Source organism: Protopterus annectens, chromosome 11.part0, assembly GCF_019279795.1.
Source record: "Protopterus annectens isolate FY-2018-M chromosome 11.part0, PAN1.0, whole genome shotgun sequence".
NCBI lineage: Eukaryota > Metazoa > Chordata > Ceratodontiformes > Protopteridae > Protopterus > Protopterus annectens.
The window spans coordinates 401,211,613-401,230,870 of NC_056745.1; the positions used below are offsets into that span (position 1 = coordinate 401,211,613).

General features: G+C 44.9%; 1 protein-coding gene across 1 annotated transcript in view; it reads right to left on the reverse strand.

Moving 5' to 3' along the window:
• Positions 1–19,258, reverse strand: part of LOC122815417 (protein canopy homolog 3-like) — a 549,901-nt gene that overhangs the window by 317,696 nt on the left and 212,947 nt on the right. Inside the window, exon 2 of the mRNA XM_044087893.1 lies at positions 4,955–5,081. Within this exon, the coding sequence (XP_043943828.1) occupies positions 4,955–5,081 (127 nt within the window). The remainder of the gene's footprint in view (positions 1–4,954; positions 5,082–19,258) is intronic.

The following is a 19,258-nucleotide window of genomic DNA, read 5'->3' on the forward strand; positions in this document are numbered from 1 at the left end:
TCATTTTTCTAGCAGCTTGGAAATTCCTGTGCTGCTGTCTCCCTTTGCGTGGGTGGTACATCCGGGAGGTGCTTGAGAGATTTGGGAGGAACCACAAAGGGGCTAGAGTATCCTCTGGATATGATCTGAAGCAGCCAGCGGTCTGATGTTATGGACTCCCATGCTGCCAGGTGCAAGGAAAATCATCCCCCAACTGTCTCCAGAGTAGAGCAGTTGGGGCCACCTCTCAGAGTTGCTGTCTGGGCCTGTCCAAGAACAGTTCTCGAGACCCAAAATTCCTCGGACCCTCTCTGCCTCTGGGCTGACATCCATTCTGTCCCTCTCTGCTTCTGCGGGAAGAAGAAGAGCCCCGAGTGTCCCAGGAATACTGTGACTTTCGGAACCGCATCTTCTTTTGCCCTCTGATTCCGGGAAAAGGACCTTTGAGGGTTCGAGAAGCGGATGCCGATGGCAGACAGTGTCTTCACGTCCTTCTCACTCTGGACTAAAGTCTGTTTGACGGTCTTACCAAAGAGAGTAGAGCCATCATAAGGGGCATTGGCAAAGGACGCCCTGAAAGGTTCCAAAAACTGACAGTCTGAGCCAGGCGTCTCACCTCATGGACATGCCAGACCCAGCCGCCCTAGCCGCTCCTACAGTAGCATGTGAAAGGAGTCGCATGGACGTGTTGGAGATTGCTTTCAAAGTGGCCATGCTCACGGAGAACAAGTCCCTGTCCTCCTGCAACATGGACTTAGGGGGAGACTCCAACAGCTCCTTGACCAGGTTGCTTTGGATTCTTGTGACGTGGGCCAGGTAGTTCAGCACCCTAATAGAAAAGGTAGCTGAAGTGTAAACCCACTTCCTAAGCGGTCCATCTTCCGCGACTCTCGGTCAGGAGGATGAACCGAGGAACTCTCTTGGGCAAGTTCCTTCTTTGTGGCTGCTGGTACCACCATAGCGTCTATCTGAAGGTGGATTCAAGATCTTGTCAGGCCTTTTGGGGATTGTTTCCACGGTGCCTGGCTCCTTCCAAGCCCGTGAGGTGACCAGGTCCACCAAGGGATCTGTGGGAGGGGACACACAGGAAGTAGATGGGCCCGTGCCGAAAGCCTCCAGGAACATGGACTCGTCAGAAGATTTGGGGGCAGTCCAACCTCCCTATTGCTGAAGAATTTCCATAATGTCTCCAAACGAGACATCCTCAGGAGGTGACCTGGGGGAACCTTCTCCATCATCTAAATCCGTATCCTCGGTGAGGGACTTGGGGGAGTCCAAGTGCCTCCTCTTACATGTATGCTTGTGAAGCACATCTCCGGTGGGGCTCTCTGGGGGGGAACTCACAAGCCACTTGTTCCTCAGGGGGAAGTGTCTGGGGCTCCTCGTGCACTGGCTGTCCCTCTTGTAAAATGATGGGATTCGTAGAAAGAGCCAAGGTGGTCAGGGCGGAGTCAGAGGGGATAGTCAGGGGTTCCAATCCAGCGGAGAGAACCCTTTCTACTACACTGAATGCTAAAGGAGAATGAACCTCCTGGGGAACCAATAAGGAGGCCGGTCTCCCTGGGTCCAACAAGAGAATTGGAGCCGGGCCCAAAGTGGACGGAGCTCCGAGGGAGGAAACTTGGCCCGACAAAGCCGGAGCCAATGAAAAAAGTTCTGCTCCCTCTGATCAGACACCCAAGCTCCGGCGCTGAGAGTGGCTCGGATCCAAGCTGGTCAGATCAGCCAAGCACCAGGCAGCTGTCGGCATTGAGGAAGCAGGAACTGATGGCACCAACCCCCTGACTAAAGCCATCCTCGGATCAGAGTACTCCGAACCCAGTGGACGGATCGGAGAAGGACATATCGGTGTAAAAAAAAGGAAGCAAGCTCCCCCCGAGGGAGAGGGGGCTGGCAAAACCCCCATCTGGATCCGAGTATGAATGAACTTCATCATTTTATCCATGTCGACTTTCAATAAGGACCGCGTGGACCTTGACGAGGCCATGGACTCTGAACTTGCAGGTCGGGGAACAGAGGCCCTATATGGACACCGTTCCTTCTCCGACTCCATGGAAAATCTCAGAGATCAGAGCAGAGGGGAGTCATGGATCCTACGCTGACTCTTAGTAGGTGATGGGAGGTCCGGAGACCTCTTACGTTTCTCAGGCTTGGATTTTGGCTCTCTCCCCTTCTCACTGCCCCTTTTCTTTCCACTTCTGCAGGCCTTGAAACGGGAGGTTGAGTCCCAGCCTGGGAGGGAGGAGAAGCAAGAGAGGAAGTAGAGGCGGCCACAGCAGCCGCTGTGACCAAAGCCAAGGACGAGGCAGTCACCTCAGAAGTGGGAAGAAAGCCTTTCAGGGCCAACTTAGTCTTCCTGTCCTTGACTGCACGTGAGTTAATACCTGCGCATATAGAGCAGTCAGTACTGAGATGGGCAACGCCCAAGCATATTACATTAAGAGTGTGGCCATCTGCTGGGGACAGCTTATGGCCCCACTCAGTGCACCTTTTAAATACAGGCTTATCAGCCATCCAAACAAGAGAGGGAAAACAAGTAGTTTCAGAAAAAAAATTATCAGTTTTCCCACTTAAGCCACTGACCACACACACACACACACACACACACACACACACACACACACACACACACACACACAAAACACACTGAGGGGGGTGGGGAAGCAAGTACACTAACCAACTAGGCTAAACTAAGCTAAACAACCACAAAGTTTAATCACATGATGCACCAAACAAGGGGAGGAGAAGGGGAACCTATACTAACCACTACACTACACTACAAATATATAGAGAAAAAGGCTTTCTAAAAGCTTTCAAAAAACCCCACTTACTACTCAGAGCTCGAGATTATGATGCTTTAGCTACCCACGGCAAATGAGATCTGGGGGTTGAAGGTAGTGGAGGTGAATTATGGGTAAGGGGAGGAGCTTGGAGTTCGGAGCAGATGCTATTAAGACTGCCGGCTTGAATCCGGTATCCCACAGGTTGAAGACCAAATGAAGTAAACTATTTCAGATAGTACTTTCATCTTGTTCAGTATGCAATAGAACTAAATGACATTTGCAAAAACAGCCACTTCAGCTAAGCCAGATTCCTGAACTATCTTGGTCAACAGTAGCCACTGACATATTCATGTGGAATAGCCAACATTACTTACTGTTGATAGACTCTTATTCGAACTAGTCCGAGATTGATCTGCTATCTAACGTCCAGTACTGTCATTACTAAACTGAAACATCATTTCTCAGTCCATGGTAGCCCACACAAAATTATTTCTGACAACGGTGCCCTGCTTACCAGTCAGCTATTTCAGAAATTTGCAAAACAGTGGGACTTTATCCATGTTACCAGTAGTCCCGAGTACCCACAATCAAATGGCCTAGCTGAACGTGCAGTACAAAGTGCAAAGCAATTACTAGAGAGGTTGAGGCATGACATACTGATGTTTTCTTGAATTTGCTTAATGTCAGAAATATAACCTGTGACAATTTAATTGGTAAAAACACCAGAGCAATCAAAGCCCAACTATTCAAAAGGCATTCATTACAGAAGTCCAACTACGATAAAAAGAGCAGATTTCTTCATCCAATGAAAGGAGGAGAGATAGTGAGGATGCAAACAGCGAAAGGTTTTGATCGAACTGGTCAAGTGAGAGGTGTATATGCTGAACTGAGATCTTGCTTAGTAAAATCTGAGGGTACAGAATACAGAAGAAATCGTAGGCATCTTCTTCCGGTGTCCGAATCGATATCGCAGCATTGTATCTGTGATACAGACTCTAGATGCCAGAGAAATCCAGACAATGCTTCTGTTGAAGGACATGTCTCAGTACCTATTCCCATTCCTGATGATGTCCCAGATGTCCCTGAAGTTGAACATTCAATAAAGACCGTCCCTGTTGCTAAACCCAGTCCTAATTTTTATGTCAATCAGGGCATATTTCCAGACCTAGTGTAAAATACACAGCAACCTGGATGTGACTGCTTCATTTGTAATTAGTTCTGTATAACTGCATGCCAAAGGATTATTTCTGTACAATTGCATGTCAATGACTGTTGTCATTACTACTGTGTACAACCAATTTCTTAAAGAGGGAAAGAGGGAGGATGTAGAACAGAGCATATGTTGTAACTTTAAGAAGTATTTCAAAGTGAGGGCACGTATATATAAATGGAGAGCACACGCAGGCAAAGGTGCCATTTTGAGTGAACAGCCAGAGTGTTAATATGTATGAGTGCAGTAGTCAGTCTGTGCATACGTTTATTTAAGTTTAAGTTACTAAGCCTCAATCCTGATGTGTTTGTATGTAATAAAGCTGCATGAACCGAATCCACAACTGTTCCTCTGTTTTATCCTGACAGGACTACCCACGCATACTTGCTTCACAACATGAATCTACCCCTCTCCCATATATTGCTAAATCTAAGCACCAAAACAAGGTTTTCTGTAATATGATCTCCCCTGTGTCCCTTACTAAGACTCTGGAGAATGAGTCCAATTACCAAAATCCTGTTCTCTGTGCCCACAACGTCTTTCTATCTTCTCTTCCTTCCCCATGCCATTACTTCTCCTACATGTAACATTACTCTATATTAGTTCCCACCACATCACCCTCCTTACTTTCTTTGCTGGTGTCTCCCTCCTTATGGTGCACCTAAATCCCTTTACCATTCTTTGAGTTCCTTATAACCCTTTTCGACTGGTCCTTTAAACCCTACCTCCTCCTGGTTAAGTACTCACAGTCCTCCTTTGCCCGATATCCTTGTGATGTTGGCTCCTGCAGTGGTGTCCTATCACTCTTCCCAGTTTTTTCTCGATTAATTGCCACTAATGTCTGCCAATGGTCTCCCCATATATGCAATGTAGTGATTTCTACTACCCTCTCAATCAACAATACAGGCAAGATATGAGAACAAGGTAATCTGCTGTAGTTGTCAAATGAAAGCATGCCTGAACTGCATTTAAAATTACTTACGATGTTGTATACTTTATTTTGGAGCCTTTACTCCCATCCATGAATCCGTACTTGGTATCTATCACTTCTTTGGTTTTTCCAGTCTCATCAAAAGCATTCTTGAGCTCTGTAGCCATAAATTTACATACTGAAAAACAAAACAAAACAAACTACATTACTGACTTATCAGGATTAGACTTTGTAGTGTAGTCCATCCAGCTTAAGATTCTGCAATTGCCCATGGGAATTTAAAACATGCTTACCTCAGAGATAATCTTCTTAACATTAAGAATAAAATTAAACTTTCAAGACATATAACCATCACTTAAATGATCAACTCTTCACTTCAGTTTAAGAAAAGAGGTGACTTGCATTCTCGAGAACAAGTTAGATGAAAGACATTATTCTGTGATATCTGCAAGCATATCAGAAATTATGAAACCACAAAACAATGACATTTTTAAACATAAACATATGTATTCAAATACATTCTAACATATAACCATTATTAAAAAGTTCATAAACAAGATATGAGCTCTTAAAAAGACCAAAAATTCAGTCCAGCAAGATATCAGTGACAGATCCCTGAGCGGGCAGGAAAGGGATGGCCACCACAAGGGGGCACCTTCTAAGGGCAGCACAGTGGTTTTGTGTTAAGAATTCTGACTCACAGTTCCAAGGATTTTGCATTTCAACCCTAAACTCTGCTCATTGTCTTTGCGGATTTTCACATGTTCTCCCTCTGTCTAGTTGAGTCTTCTCGAAGTACTCCAATTTCTTCTCACCTCCTGCTAACTGGTTAAACTGTACACATTTGTTGCATTCATACTTTGCAGCCTGGGTTTTGGCTGAAAATAAGTCTGTGGGTCAAATTTCAATAAATAAAATATCCATGCGTACAGCACATATGAAAAGAGGTTATGAACTTGGGGAAATGTGAACTTCTGTAGGGCATACTTGGCAAATCAGCATCTGGAAAATCTAAAGATCCTGCCATAAATCTTGCATTTCTCTAGGCAGTTTATTTACAGTAGCTTGACAAAGTATAGCTATGAGCTGACTTCCATCACAGAACCATGTACGAGGACTCTGTGAAGTTCTTGGCATATTTTAGTGTCTATGCACTACATGAAAAAATATGCACTTAATGGCACAATGACAGTAACAATCTTGCCCACCACTAATAACTGCACTGCATAACTCATAAGAATCACCATAACACACTTGAAATAAAAATGAGAAAAAAAGTACTGCATAATAAGGAAAAATTGGTCCAGTATGAGTATAGCTGTACTCAAACTCTCTGCAAGGAAAACTACAGTTTTGTACCTACCATAAATGTAGATGTCCGAACTGGATAGCATCTGCAGTCATAACAAATGGGTTGTCCTGTCGTCAGGCAGCCCTTCGGTCGGCCGGATTCCAAAGTCTGGGCTGATGTCGCACTTCACCCGACGTCATCTCTGCTGGTCTTTGGGTATAAAGGCATCAGCCGACGCCATTTTCCTCAGTGTTTCTTGCCCCAGATGCCAGTTGCCCTCTTGGAAGGTTAAATTTTGGATAAATGCCAATGTTTCCAAAAAAGTAGGAGGCAAACACAAAAAATAAGCATGTATGTACATATATACAAACAAATACACCATAAGAGACTCCCCCCCAGCTAGCTATTAGGCGGGTAAATACCCTAGGAGTACCACAGAGGGAAGGAGGGTGGGTAATCCTGACTGCAGATGCTATCCAGTTCGGACATCTACATTTATGGTAGGTACAAAACTGTACTATGTCCTTCATGGATGCATCTGCAGTCATAACAAATGGGTAGAATACCATAGCCAAACTAGGGGTGGAGGAAGAAAAATTATGGTGTAGTTAGGATCCCTTGCAGTACAGCAGTGGCAAACCCTGCTCGGGATCTAGAGTATAGAGGTAAATTATAATGCTTGGCAAATGTATGCACGGAGGTCCAAGTAGCCGCCTCAATAATGTCCTTGGTTGCCACTCCTCGTAGAAAGCTGTGGTAGTGGCTGTAGCCCTTGTAGAATGAGGTCTTATGTTCTGTGGAATTGGTTTTCCATGGTAGGAGTAACAGAATCTTATGCAATTTCCTATCCATTTGGAGATTGTCTGTTTGGCAATTGCTTTTCCTTCCCTTCCTGTTGCATAGGCTACTAAAAGCTGGTCAGTTTTTCTGTTATTTTTGGTTCTGTCCAGGTAGTAGCGTAACTGCCTATGTACATCCAAGGTATGCAGCAGTCTTTCCCCTGTTCTGTGGATTGGGAAAGAAGGTAGGTAGGTGGATTGCCTGGTTTAAAGACACTCTGGATACCACCTTAGGCATAAATGTAGGATTAGTTCTCATGGACACCTTATCTTGATGGAAGATTAGGAAGGGTTGCACTGCCATTAAGGCCTGTAGTTCGGGAACCCTCCTTGCTGAGGTAATTGCCAGCAGGAAAGCAGTTTTCCATGACAGGTGTTGCAGATCTGCTGTTGCTGCTGGTTCAAACGGAGGGAGTGTCAACTTTTCTAGCACAAAGTTTAAGTCCCATGCTGGTAATGGTGGTTTCCTAGGAGGTTTTACATTCTTGATCCCTCTGAGGAACTGCCTGAGTAGAGGATCACGAAAAGACAGGTGGATCGGAGCTGTATTCTGCTGAAATAGCTGATGCATGTATCTTGATGGAGGAATAGGACAGGCCTGTATGTAGAAGCTCTGCCAAGTACTCCAGAATGTTAGCAATATCTATGTTCAACACATCTTTTCCTCTTTCAGTACTCCAATTGACAAACCTTTTCCATTTTCCTGCATAGTTCCTTCTTGTTGAAGGTCTGTGGGCTTCAAGGATAATGTCTTTAACCCTTTGGGAAAGGTCTGGGTTAGTTGCTGCTATGTGATGTTCCAGGCAGTCAGTTGCAAGGTTTTTAGGTTTGGATGCATGATGTTGTAGTTGTTCTGAGTTAACATCAAAGGCATCAGGGGTATTGACCACATTCTCTCCCGAGACATGCTCCTCAGCAATGGGTACCAGTGTTGTCTTGGTCAATTCGGCTATCAGGATTATCCTTGGGCGTTCCTCTTTGATTTTCAGTAGTACCTTGTGCATCAAGGGAAGAGGTGGAAATGCATATGCTGTCAGGCCTTTCCAGCTGAAGGATAGAAAGTCCACCTTCCATGCAAGTGGGTGGAATGTCCTTGTGCAGAATTTTTGAGCTGGTGATTGAGTGGGGATCGAATAGATCTATTTGTGGCATTCCCCATTTCTTTGTGATGGCCTTGAAGATGTCGTGTAGCATCCATTCGTGAGCATCGAGGTGGTTCTGCTTAACATGTCTGCTAGGGTGTTCTCTTTTCGCACAAATATTGCCTGTAACTGGACGTTGTAGCTGAGAGCCAGATTCCAAAGGTCCAAAGTCATTCTGCATAGGGGTATGAATGAGTGCCTCCCTGTTTGTTGATGTACCACATGACTGTGGTGTTGTCTGTCCTTATCATCAAATGGCCTTCTTTGAGGAATGGTCTGAATTTTTTGGATTGCCAGTTTTACTGCCAGCATTTCTTTTGGTTTATGTGCAGGTGCAGCTGGTCTTGAGTCCACAATCCTTGTATGCATTTGTCCAGCATGTCCCCATCCTAGGTCTGAGGCGTCCGTTGTGATGGTTTGGCTTGCTCGAAAGTTGTGGAAGGGTAAGCCTGGGTTTGACTGGCATGCTTGAGCCCACCATAGGAACTCCTGTTTTAGGCATGGGATTAGTGGGATTTCTGTTTCTAAGCTGTGCCTGTGCCGAGACCATAAATTCTTTAGGTACCACTGTAGCTTTCTCATATGTAGTCTGGCATGTGGGACCAAGATTATGCATGATGCCATGAAGCCCAAGGCCTGCAGAACTTTTCTTGCTGTTAGTTTGTTCTGCTTTGTTAATGCCAAGAAGTAAAGAGGAAGTTCTTTTTGTTTTTCTGCAGTTAGGAATGCCATCTGTTTTACTGTGTCCAATTCCACGCCCAGGAATGTTCTTGTTTGGGATGGTATCAGCCTTGACTTTTGTAAATTGACTGTGTATCCCAGGGCTTGTAGCAAGTAAATGACCCTTTGTAAATCTGTTGTCAGCTTGCTTTTGTTGTCCGCTTGTAACAGGCAGTCGTCCAGGTATGGATAAATTTGGATTCCCTGTAGTCTGCAGTGAGCGATTACTGATGCCAGGCATTTTGTGAATACTCTGGGCGCAGTAGATATAAAGGCAAGGGTGATAATGGAGATAATGCTCTCTCCTGATCCAAAGAAATCTGAGGTATCTTCTGCAATTTGGTCGAATGGGGGCGTGCAGGTATGCCTCCTTGAGATCTAGAGTTACCAGCCAACACTCCTTGCCCAGCATGGGAAGAAGTTGCTGTAGGGTCAGCATTTTGAATTTTGGGACAATGATGTATGTGTTTAAGACGGACAGAATAGGTCTCCAACTTTTCTCTTTTTTGGTACTAGGAGAGTAGAATCCTTTGCCCTGTTCTGTTATTGGTACTCTTTCCACAGCTCTCATCTTTGTTAATTTCGCTATCTGCTGTAGAGCTTCTATTTTTGATTTGGAGGTAGGTTTGGCATTCCTCTTTTTACTGGTAAGGTGTGGAAGTGGAACCGGTAGCCTTGGTCTATGGTTTGCAAAATCCTTGTCTTTTTGTGATATAGTGCCAATTTTTTTTTAAAAAATAAGGCTTTCTCTTCCGTGCTGCTATTTGCTCCCTGGTAGGCGTGTCAGAATAGTCACTGTGATTGTCCTGTTGCAGTGGCAGTGGTTGTGTCTGTGCCTCGGTTATTGCCTTGCCACTGTACTCTGTAGGCACCTCCTCTGGATTGATTTCTGCCTCTAGAAGCGCCTATTCCTGCCCCTTTGGGATTTTTGTGAGTCTGGAAGGACCAATGAAAGGACCACTTTTGGCAGGCCAGTTCCTGCTAAACCTTGGGGCTGAACCTGTAAGAAATCTTTAACTGTTTGTACAGATTTTGCCTTTTCTTCCATTTTTCTTCATTACTTGCTGGGCAGGTGTACCAAATAGACTGACCTTATCCATAGGACATCTAAACAGCTTGCTTTAACATCCGATCCGGTAAGACTTTCTCTTTCATGCATGCCTTCTTATCACTGTGCCAGTCATGGCTGATCTAAATGAAGCCTCCAAGCATCATATAGCCATTTTTTTATGGAATGGTGGTTAACCTGTTGGATGTTATTCACCATTTCTAATACATATTTCTTATCTAAGGATCATCAGAGAGGAGTTTTTTTTAGTTAACTGATCAAGCATAAACTCTTGGTATTGGATCATATAAACTGACAGTTTAAAGCCTAGCTGAGAGAGTAGCAGAGGTGTAAACTTTTTTTTCCCCATCTCTAAGGTCCTGGATTCCAGAAGGAAAGGAATAGGTTTTTGCTGTGGTCGAGGCTACTGCCTTGAGCCCCTGGGATATAGTTTCAGGATCTGCAAGTGGGGCCTTGTATAGTGGTGATGAGTGTCTGGCACCCTGTAAAAATCTATCTTGGTGGCAGGGGGCTGGAGGTAAGAATCAGGCAGTGCAAACATCATTAATTGCATGCATCATCCACAACAGGCAGTAGGGGTATAGCTAAGGGCCTATGTTGTTGTAGTGAAAGTCCTCCTAAGCCTTTTTCTTGAATCTGAAAAATCTTGCCTGCCCCATTGGAATTGTTCTCTCATGGCATGTAAGGTTTCCCCAAAGGAAAATTCCTCTGGTGGAGGCAGCGGCTGGAATGGATTCTTCAGCATCGGAATCTTTATAAAAAGGAGCCTGGCTGGTGGTCCTGTGTCTGAGTCATCTCTGCAGAATCAGGACACTGGCTCGGGGGCTCTGCTCTAGGTCTCTTTTCTGGGGGGAGAGGCCCTGTCTGGGTGATGGGATCCCCTAATTAAGGATATTAAATCTTCTGCCAGAGTAAGCATGTGAACTTGAAGTGGGCCTGTGTGAAGGAGGCTTAACAGGCACTAAAGGCCTTAATAATGGCTGCAGGAGGCCTAGCAGCACCGTGCTGGGGGAGACACCCAAAGGGATGGTGTCTGATAAATCACTAGGAACCACAGTTGTAGGCAAAATTTCTGAGGCCCGATTCAACTAAGGTAGCAGGAGCCTCAGTAGTAGTCATGGATTGGCTGAGGATTGACGGTTCTCGGTTTCGGCTGAAACCGAGACACTCTGACTTGCTTAACCGTGGTTTCGGCGCCGTGGACGAGGATCCGGCGCATAATGTAATCTGAAAAACTGTTCAGCAAACTCCGACCCGGTTGACAGGCCGAACAGGCTGCTAGGCAGACGTGGAAATCTTTTGTTTCCCACAAGTTAGTTATTTTTCTGACATCGCTGAGGCAGAAAGAGTCTAGAGTCTTGGTAGTATTTTAGTAGTAATCTCTGACCGGCACTTGCGAACAGCTTCTGCTTAAATGGCGTCGGCTGATGCCCAGCAGAGATCAGACTTTGGAATCCGGCCGAGACAGGACAACCCATTTGTTATGACTGCAGATGCATCCATGAAGGACATCTGGGCAAGTCCAACTCATGGAATGACGTACACAAACTTGTTAAAATCACTACTTACAAAAACACCAAAAAGAAGATAGCAAAAAGCACCACAAAGGAAAGCTTCACCACACACACACACACACACACACACACACACACACACACACACACACACACACACACACACACCCCATAGGGCTTCAAATCTTTACTCTGGTACCTCGGTCTTTCGCCTTCTTGATCTACATGGTGTTTTTTTGCTAAAATCACTACTTATTTATACTGTGTTAACCATGTTGCTCCTTTAGACTAGTGGCCCTCTTTTCAGGGGAAACCTGAAGTGGTATTTCATACTACTAAGAAAAAAACCTTTGGCCATGGCATCAAAGAACTCCCCCCCCTACTCTTTGCAACAGATATCATGGGATCTTCTACATCCACCAGAGTTACCACTAACTCAAGCAGATGGGGTCTCGGTTTAACATCTCATCCAATGGATGACATACTCAAGACTGCAGTACCATGCCTTACACTGCACTGTTGTGTCAGCAATCAATCTACCTGGTGTGGGAATAAAACCCACAACCTTCTGCACCAAAGGTGAGTGTGCTACCTGTTGTGCCTCCGACATTAAATTATTTTTTTTTGCAAGGGGCAAGCTCTCCCATGTAAGGCACACTCCCCATTCCCCCACCTTATTTTTTTGCACTAATTCCATGGTTACATAACATTGGGAAAAACAACAAATACAAGACAAATAAATGCATAACACAGCTAACACAACTGCAATTTTGCTGCAGAGTTAATATATATATATATAAACATGCCAAGGGTCCAGTTTGAGATGAGACGGTACTGGGAAAACTGACTTCCATTCGTTACTGTTCACAAACTCCTACATTTTCTAAAATAAATAAATAAATAAATAAATAAAAACACATACATACTCACCATATCAGCCAATATGCCTCGAAGATCGCTGTGGTACATTAAATGCCAGAATTACCGCTTTTGCAATCCAATACACACAAACATACACATGCTTGTACGGATAGAAGAAAAAGTGGAAAGGAGAATGATAACACACTATGTAAAGGTCTCCCTTGAATATAAACTAAGCACAAATCTATTACAACATATACTGGAAGTTATCCTCAATGGGTTAAATGTTGGAAAGAATCCTAATCAGAGTTTCACTGAAGCTTCCAAGAAGCCAAAAAGAGATAAAAGTCAAATGCCAAAAGCTCACAGGTCCAAATCATGAAACATTAACAATGCCCAAGAAAAGTACAGTTGTGTACACTTACCATAAATATAGATGTTCAAGTGTATTCACTGTTGCAGTCATAACACTTGGGTTATCTGCCTGCAGATAGCCGTCAGTCGACCTGAATACCAGAGACTTAGTATTTCTGCATTGGTTGCTGTCGCTCCAGGACTGATGTCAGGTTGCCAGGGGTATAAAAACAGGCAGCCAACGCTATTACATCAGTTTTTCTTGACCCAAATGTCAGGTGCCCCCCAAATAGGGAGCTAAGTTATGGTGGGGAAAACACCACCAGTAATAAGTAATTACCAATACCAATAACCCTGAAAGGAGTGAGTAATAGACAGAGAGGAGAGAGAGAGACAAGGGGGTTGGAGGGAGGGAAACCAGGACTGCAACAGTGAATACATTCGAACATCTACATTTATGGTAAGTGTACACAACTGTACTATGTTCTTCATGTTTCACTGTTACAGTCATCACACTTGAGTTGATTCCCAAAGCTGAAGAAAGGGTGGAGGCAGTAAAGAGTTGAGGCTGGCTAGCAGGACTGCTGTTGCAAAACCCGCCCTGAATTTGGAAAAGATAGGCAGGTGGTAATGCTTGGTGAAGTTGTGTATAGAACTCCAGGTAGCAGCTTCCAGGATGTCCCTGGTAGGGACTCCCCTGAGGAATGCTGTAGAGGTAGAAGTTGCCCTAGTGGAATGTGTTCTTACCCCCATGAGGGGTTGGTTTCCCATGGTGCTTGTAGCAGAAATGGATGCAGTGTGCTGTCCATTTGGAAACTTTTTGTTTTGAAATGGCCTTGCCCTCTGCCCCTGGTGCAAAGCTGACTAGTAACTGGTCAGACTTCCCTAAGGGCTTAGTCCTATCAAGGTAGAAGCTGAGCTGTCTGTGCACGTCGAAGGAGTGCAGTATCCTTTCTCCTTTATTTTGAGGATTAGGGAAGAAAGTTGGCAAATGGATAGATTGGTTGAGAGCCACACTGGACACCACTTTAGGCATAAAGGAAGGGTTAGTCCTGAGGAAACCCTGTCAGCATGGAAAATAATGAAGGGTTCCAAAGCCATAAGTGCTTCCGCTCAGACACTCTTCTAGCTGAAGTGATGGCCAGAAGCAAGGCTGTTTTCCAAGAGAGGAATTTTAACTCTGCAGATGCTGCAGGCTTAAAGGGGAGTAGAGAGAGCTTTTTCAGTACAAAGTTAAGGTCCCAAGCAGGGGTGGATGCTCTCCTTGGTGGCCGTAAGTTGTTTTCCCCTCTCAGAAACTGTTTGATTAGAGGGTGAGAGAAGACAGGTGGCTCAGTGTTGTAATGAGCCAAAATGGCCGAAGCATGGATCTTAATGGAGGAGAAGGAAAGGCCTCTGTGGAGTAGGTCTTCTAGGTAATCCAGGATTAGAGGTAAGGAGGGCAGTGCTGTGTCCTCTCCTTCAGACTGAGTCCAGGAACAATACCTTTTCCACTTATCAGCATAGGATTTCCTTGTACTGGGTCTTCTGGCTTCAAGAATGACATCCGGCACCTGCTTGCTTAGGCTGGGCACTGGGGGAGAATTTAAGGAATAAGCAAAGCTGCAAGATTCATGGATTGCAGTTGTGGAGGCATGATCTGTCCGTCTCACCCCCCCCCCCCCCCCGCTGAGTGAGGAGGGTTAGGTGTCAGGGTGGCACCAGTGACCAGCTGCGCAGTAGTGGGTACCAGTGCTGGCGTGGCCAGTCTAGGGCAATCAGGATTGTCGTTGGTCTGTCCTGTCTTATCTTGAGTAATATTCTTGAGATAAGAGGCAGAGGAGAGAATGCATAGATTGAGAGGTTTTCCTACAGGAAGGATAGGGCATCCACTTTCCAGGCCCTGCTGTAAGGTGTCCTGGTGCAGAATTTGCTGAGCTGGTGACTGCAGGGGAGGCAAAGAGGTCCACCTCTGGGGTCCCCATTTCTGAATTAGAATACTGAAGGTGCTGTGGTCTAATTGCCACTAGTGTGGGTCTAGGAGATTTCTGCTTAAGCCATCTGCCATAGAGTTTTCTTTGCCTGGCAGGAATTAAGCTTGCAGATGAATCTGCATATCCAAGGCCATGTTCCACAGGGCAATGGCTAGCCTGCAGAGTGGGTAAGAGTGGGTCCCCCCTGCTTGTTGATGTACCACATAATTGTGGTGTTGTCTGTTTTTATTAGCAGGGGTCCCAGTGAAGGTAGGGACCTGAAAGCTGTCCGAGTGTGCTGAACAGCTAGCATCTCTTTTAGGTTGATGTTCAGATAAGTATGACTTGGGCTCCAGTGGCCCTGAATGCACTTGTCGTCCAGGTGTGCCCCCCAGGCATAGTTTGATGCATCTGTGGTTAGGGTCTGGGCAGTGTGGGGGTTGAGTAAAGGGAAGTCCCTTGCTGTGGTTGCATGTTGCTGCCCACCAAAGAAACTCCACCCTTAGGCAAGGTATGACGGTTTCCAGTTCCTGAGAATGTTGTTACCAAAGACTTTTCAAGTACCACTGAAGTTTCCTCATATGCAGTCTGGCACATGGAATTAGTAGGATGCAAGAGGCCATAAACCCCAGGGCCTGCAGGATTTTCCTTGCAGATAGCAGAGTTCTGGTGGCCATTTGAGCAAAGTAGACTGTCAGAGAGGCTTGTTTTTCTGGAGTAAGGAATGCCATCTGGGATGCAGTGTCCAAACTTGCTCCCAGGAACATAATCTTTTGACTGGGGACTAGTTTTGATTACTTTTCATTGATAGTGTACCCCAGGAAGGTTAGAAGGTTCTTTACAAATGTCAGGTGCTGCAACAGCTGTTCCTGTCTGCCTGAATTAAGCAATCGTCCAAGTATGGGTAAATTTGAATTTTCTTCTGTCTGCAGTAAGCAATAGCTGGAGCCAAGCATTTTGTGAATACTCTAGGAGCAGTGGCTAAGCCAAAGAGAAGTGCAATGAACTGGTAATGCATAGCTCCTGCCCTGAAATGTAGGCACTTCCTGCATGAGTCCCTGATAAGGATGTGCAGATAAGCTTCTTTTAGGTCTAGGGTGGATAACCAGGCATCTTTGGACAGCACAGGAAGAAGCTGCTGAAGGGTGAGCATTTTGAATTTTGGTACCATCAGGAAGGTGTTTAGAGTGAAAAGATCTAGGAATGGCTGCCAAGTGCTCTCTTTTCTGGGTACCAGGAAAAGTCTGGAATAGAACCCTTGACCTAACTGTTCTGCCAGAACAGGTTGAATTACCCTTATGGAGAGCAGGGATTGAACTTGGTTTTGTGCCTCTGCCCACTAGTTTGGAGGAAGGTCTCGGAACTCTTTTGGGGTAGGCAGTGAGCGGAAGTAAAATATGTACCCCTGGGATACAATGTTGAGGACCCATCAGTCTTTGCTGATAGAGGTCCAGTTTTTTGCATGATGGGCAAGTTTTCCTCCAAGGGGCACGAGCATTTGGGCAGAGGTGAGGAGTGGGATAGAGAAGTCATTGTGAATTCTTTCCGTAAGGGGATGGCTTAGCACTCCCTGTTTTTGAAGTGGAGGCACTCCATTGCTTAGGTCTCTGCATACCTTGAGACTGAAGTCTGGGGGGGTCTGTTCCCCTAGGTCTAGTTTGAGATGGCCTTGAGGAGGCTGGAAAGGACCAATGCTTCGAGGATTAATGCCTACTGAATCTAGGAGTCTGCACTTGCAAGAAATCTTTGACTGTCTGCATAGATTTAGCCTTTTCTTCCATCTTTTTTAGAACTTCTTCTGCTTTGGTGCCAAACATATTGTCCTTGTTCAAAGGGGCGTCTAGTAATTTTGATTTGACATGGTCTGGCAAAGTCTGCTCCTTAAGCCAAGGATGCCTTCTCAGTACAGAACCAGTGACTGCTGCCCTGCAAGATGCTTCCGGGGCATCAAAACCACAATGCAAAGTATGCTTGCTGACTTGGCTTGCAGAATGCATAAACTCTTGTAATTCTTTATTTTCTGCACAGTCTGTAAAGGTAGCTAATTTTTGCTTAATAAGTTCCATAATATGTCGCTGGTATTTCAGCATGTGAAACTGGCAATTCAATACCCTAATGGCGAGAGTTGCAGAGGTGTATAATTTTTTACCCTATCTGTCTAAAGCTAAGGAATCCTTGTACGAAGGCGTGGGATTCTTAGCTGTAGTTGCTTTTATACCTTTAGGCCCCTGGGAAATGACCTCTGGATCAGCAGTAGGATTTCTGAATAGAAATTTGTGAGAGTCAGGGACTCTGTAGTACCCGTCTAGTTTTCTTGGAACAGGGGGTAAAGTATCAGGAGTTAGGCTGGATTCCATAAAAATATCATCCACAACATCCAGGACTGGAGGTATTGCTAAATGTCTATGTTTTGGCAAATCTAGGAATTCTCCGAGTTTCTTTTTGGACCGAGTACAGTCTTGGCATTCCCAGTGGAAATGCTCTCTTAAAGTATGTAGGGTTTCACCTAAAGAAAAATCCTCTGGAGGGAAGCAGAGGGAATGGATTCCTCAGCATCTGAATCCTCATAAGCAAATAAAGGTATGTCTTCATATTCAGAAACCTCAGAGTCGTCGGACTCGTGGTTTATTAAAGCTGCTGGCTACAGGTCTCTTTCTCTTAATAGGAGAAGGCTGGCTTCTTCTAATCAGCATAATCAGATCTTCTGCCATTTTAAGCATTGGATGTTGTGGCAAGGAAGCAGGTGCTTGAGTCTGTTTTTTAGCCGTAGCTCATACTCTTGGCCTTAGAAACTCGGCAGTTTTAAACAGAACTGAAGACGCGAAAGAAGTCGCCGGTTTGTGTCGAATAACGGGAATGCGAAGAACTTCCTCAGAAGCTGGTGCCTGCACAGTGGCTCCAGACCCATCCAAGGTAGAGACATCCGCAGATTCCGTAGTCAAAGAAGAGTCTCGCGGCAAATGGGTCTCAGTAGTGGCCTGTGAATCCATCGAAGCGGGCATCAGGGGCTGCAAAAGCACCTCACTGAGTACCAGCGAACTGGCAACTAGCTTAATGGAAGCGCCGTCGGCAGTTTTGGACCTATGCAGTCTGTCTCTATCTTTAGCCTTACTTTTTTTGGAAGATCGGTAGTCAGATGACTTACCGAAGCCGATTTGGAATATGGATATCAACAGCGAAAGTATTTAGTGACAATAAGGGCCAAGCAATGAATAGCTTAGGCACTGAACAAACCACAAAACCGACAGCAAGGTATGTCGTGGTCTGGGCCTAAACAGATGACACAGTAAGAATTGAAATCTCGGTGTTGTATTTACTTTCCACAGGCGAGACAATTGTTAACTTTTTCTGACATTGATTAGAGCAAGAAAAAACGATCCCCAACAGAGTACTTAACTTCAGAAGACTTCAGGATGATTCAATTTGGAAATGAAAACTCAGGTAGCAGCCAATCGGCACGTGTGCGAACTACTTCTGCTTCCGGCTTCTCGGCAAGAAAGACTGATGTAATGGTGTCGGCTGCATGTTTTTATACCCCTGACGACTTGACGTCAGTAACCGACGCAGAAATACTAAGTCTCTGGTATTCAGGCCGACTGAGGGTTACCTGCAGGCAGATAACCCAAGCGTGATGATTGCAACAGTGAAACACAAAGAACATGAATAATTCCTGGAGTTATGGTCATCTAAATTATGTTTGGTGAATGTGTTAAGTGATCACCAAAAGGCCGTGGTACAAATGTCACATGCTCTAGTTAAGACTACAAGAAGCTATGTGCCTGGTGGAGAGGCCTTTAACAGCAGCATTTCTCAATCTATTGCTAGCCACCTCATGGCAAAAATAAACCATTTAGCAAAATCCACTTGCGAAAGGCTTGCTCATCAACTGCCACCATATTCATCCTTGAAGTGAAAAACACACTTTCTGCCCTCAAAACACATACAGTCTCTGCAAGTAAAACCTCAGTTGAAGGCAGATGTTCATGTTGTGTAGGGTCTTTCCTCCTGATTTCTGGTCCCAAGCAAGAAGACAGAAAATTAAACTGTTCAAAAAGAATTCTTACAATACATTCAGGGTAAAATGTCAGCCTTAACCAACAACTCAATATCTGATTGTTGTGAAAGGCCAAACATGGCATCCTAAAAATAAAGGCCTAAAACTATTACATTCTATAGACTGATATGATGGGCAGCTAGAAAAGCATCTTCCAAGAGACAATTAAACCTCTGAGGTGCTGAATAAGCTAGGCTGATAATCAAGAAATTCAAGATCACATGGAGGACAAAGGTTCCTTTAAAGGTGGTTGGAGATGCCAGCCTCCTTTAATGGACTGCCTGACCAGCTGGTGCTAAGTCAAAGTCTTGCCCTACACAAGGTTATGATAGACAAAAATATTAGACATAAATCAGGATACTGTGATCATGCAATAAATGAGAAACAAGCCATACAAGTTCCTGAAATAAGTCAAACTCACTTACAAAATTACTGAAGAAGGCAGCACGTGAGAAAACTGATAGTCTAAGAAGGAGAACAACTTCCGCTTAACAAGATACATTCAATGAGTCTTCTATTCAATTCCATTCCTTCCAAAAAGTGACTGACAGCAAGGGAT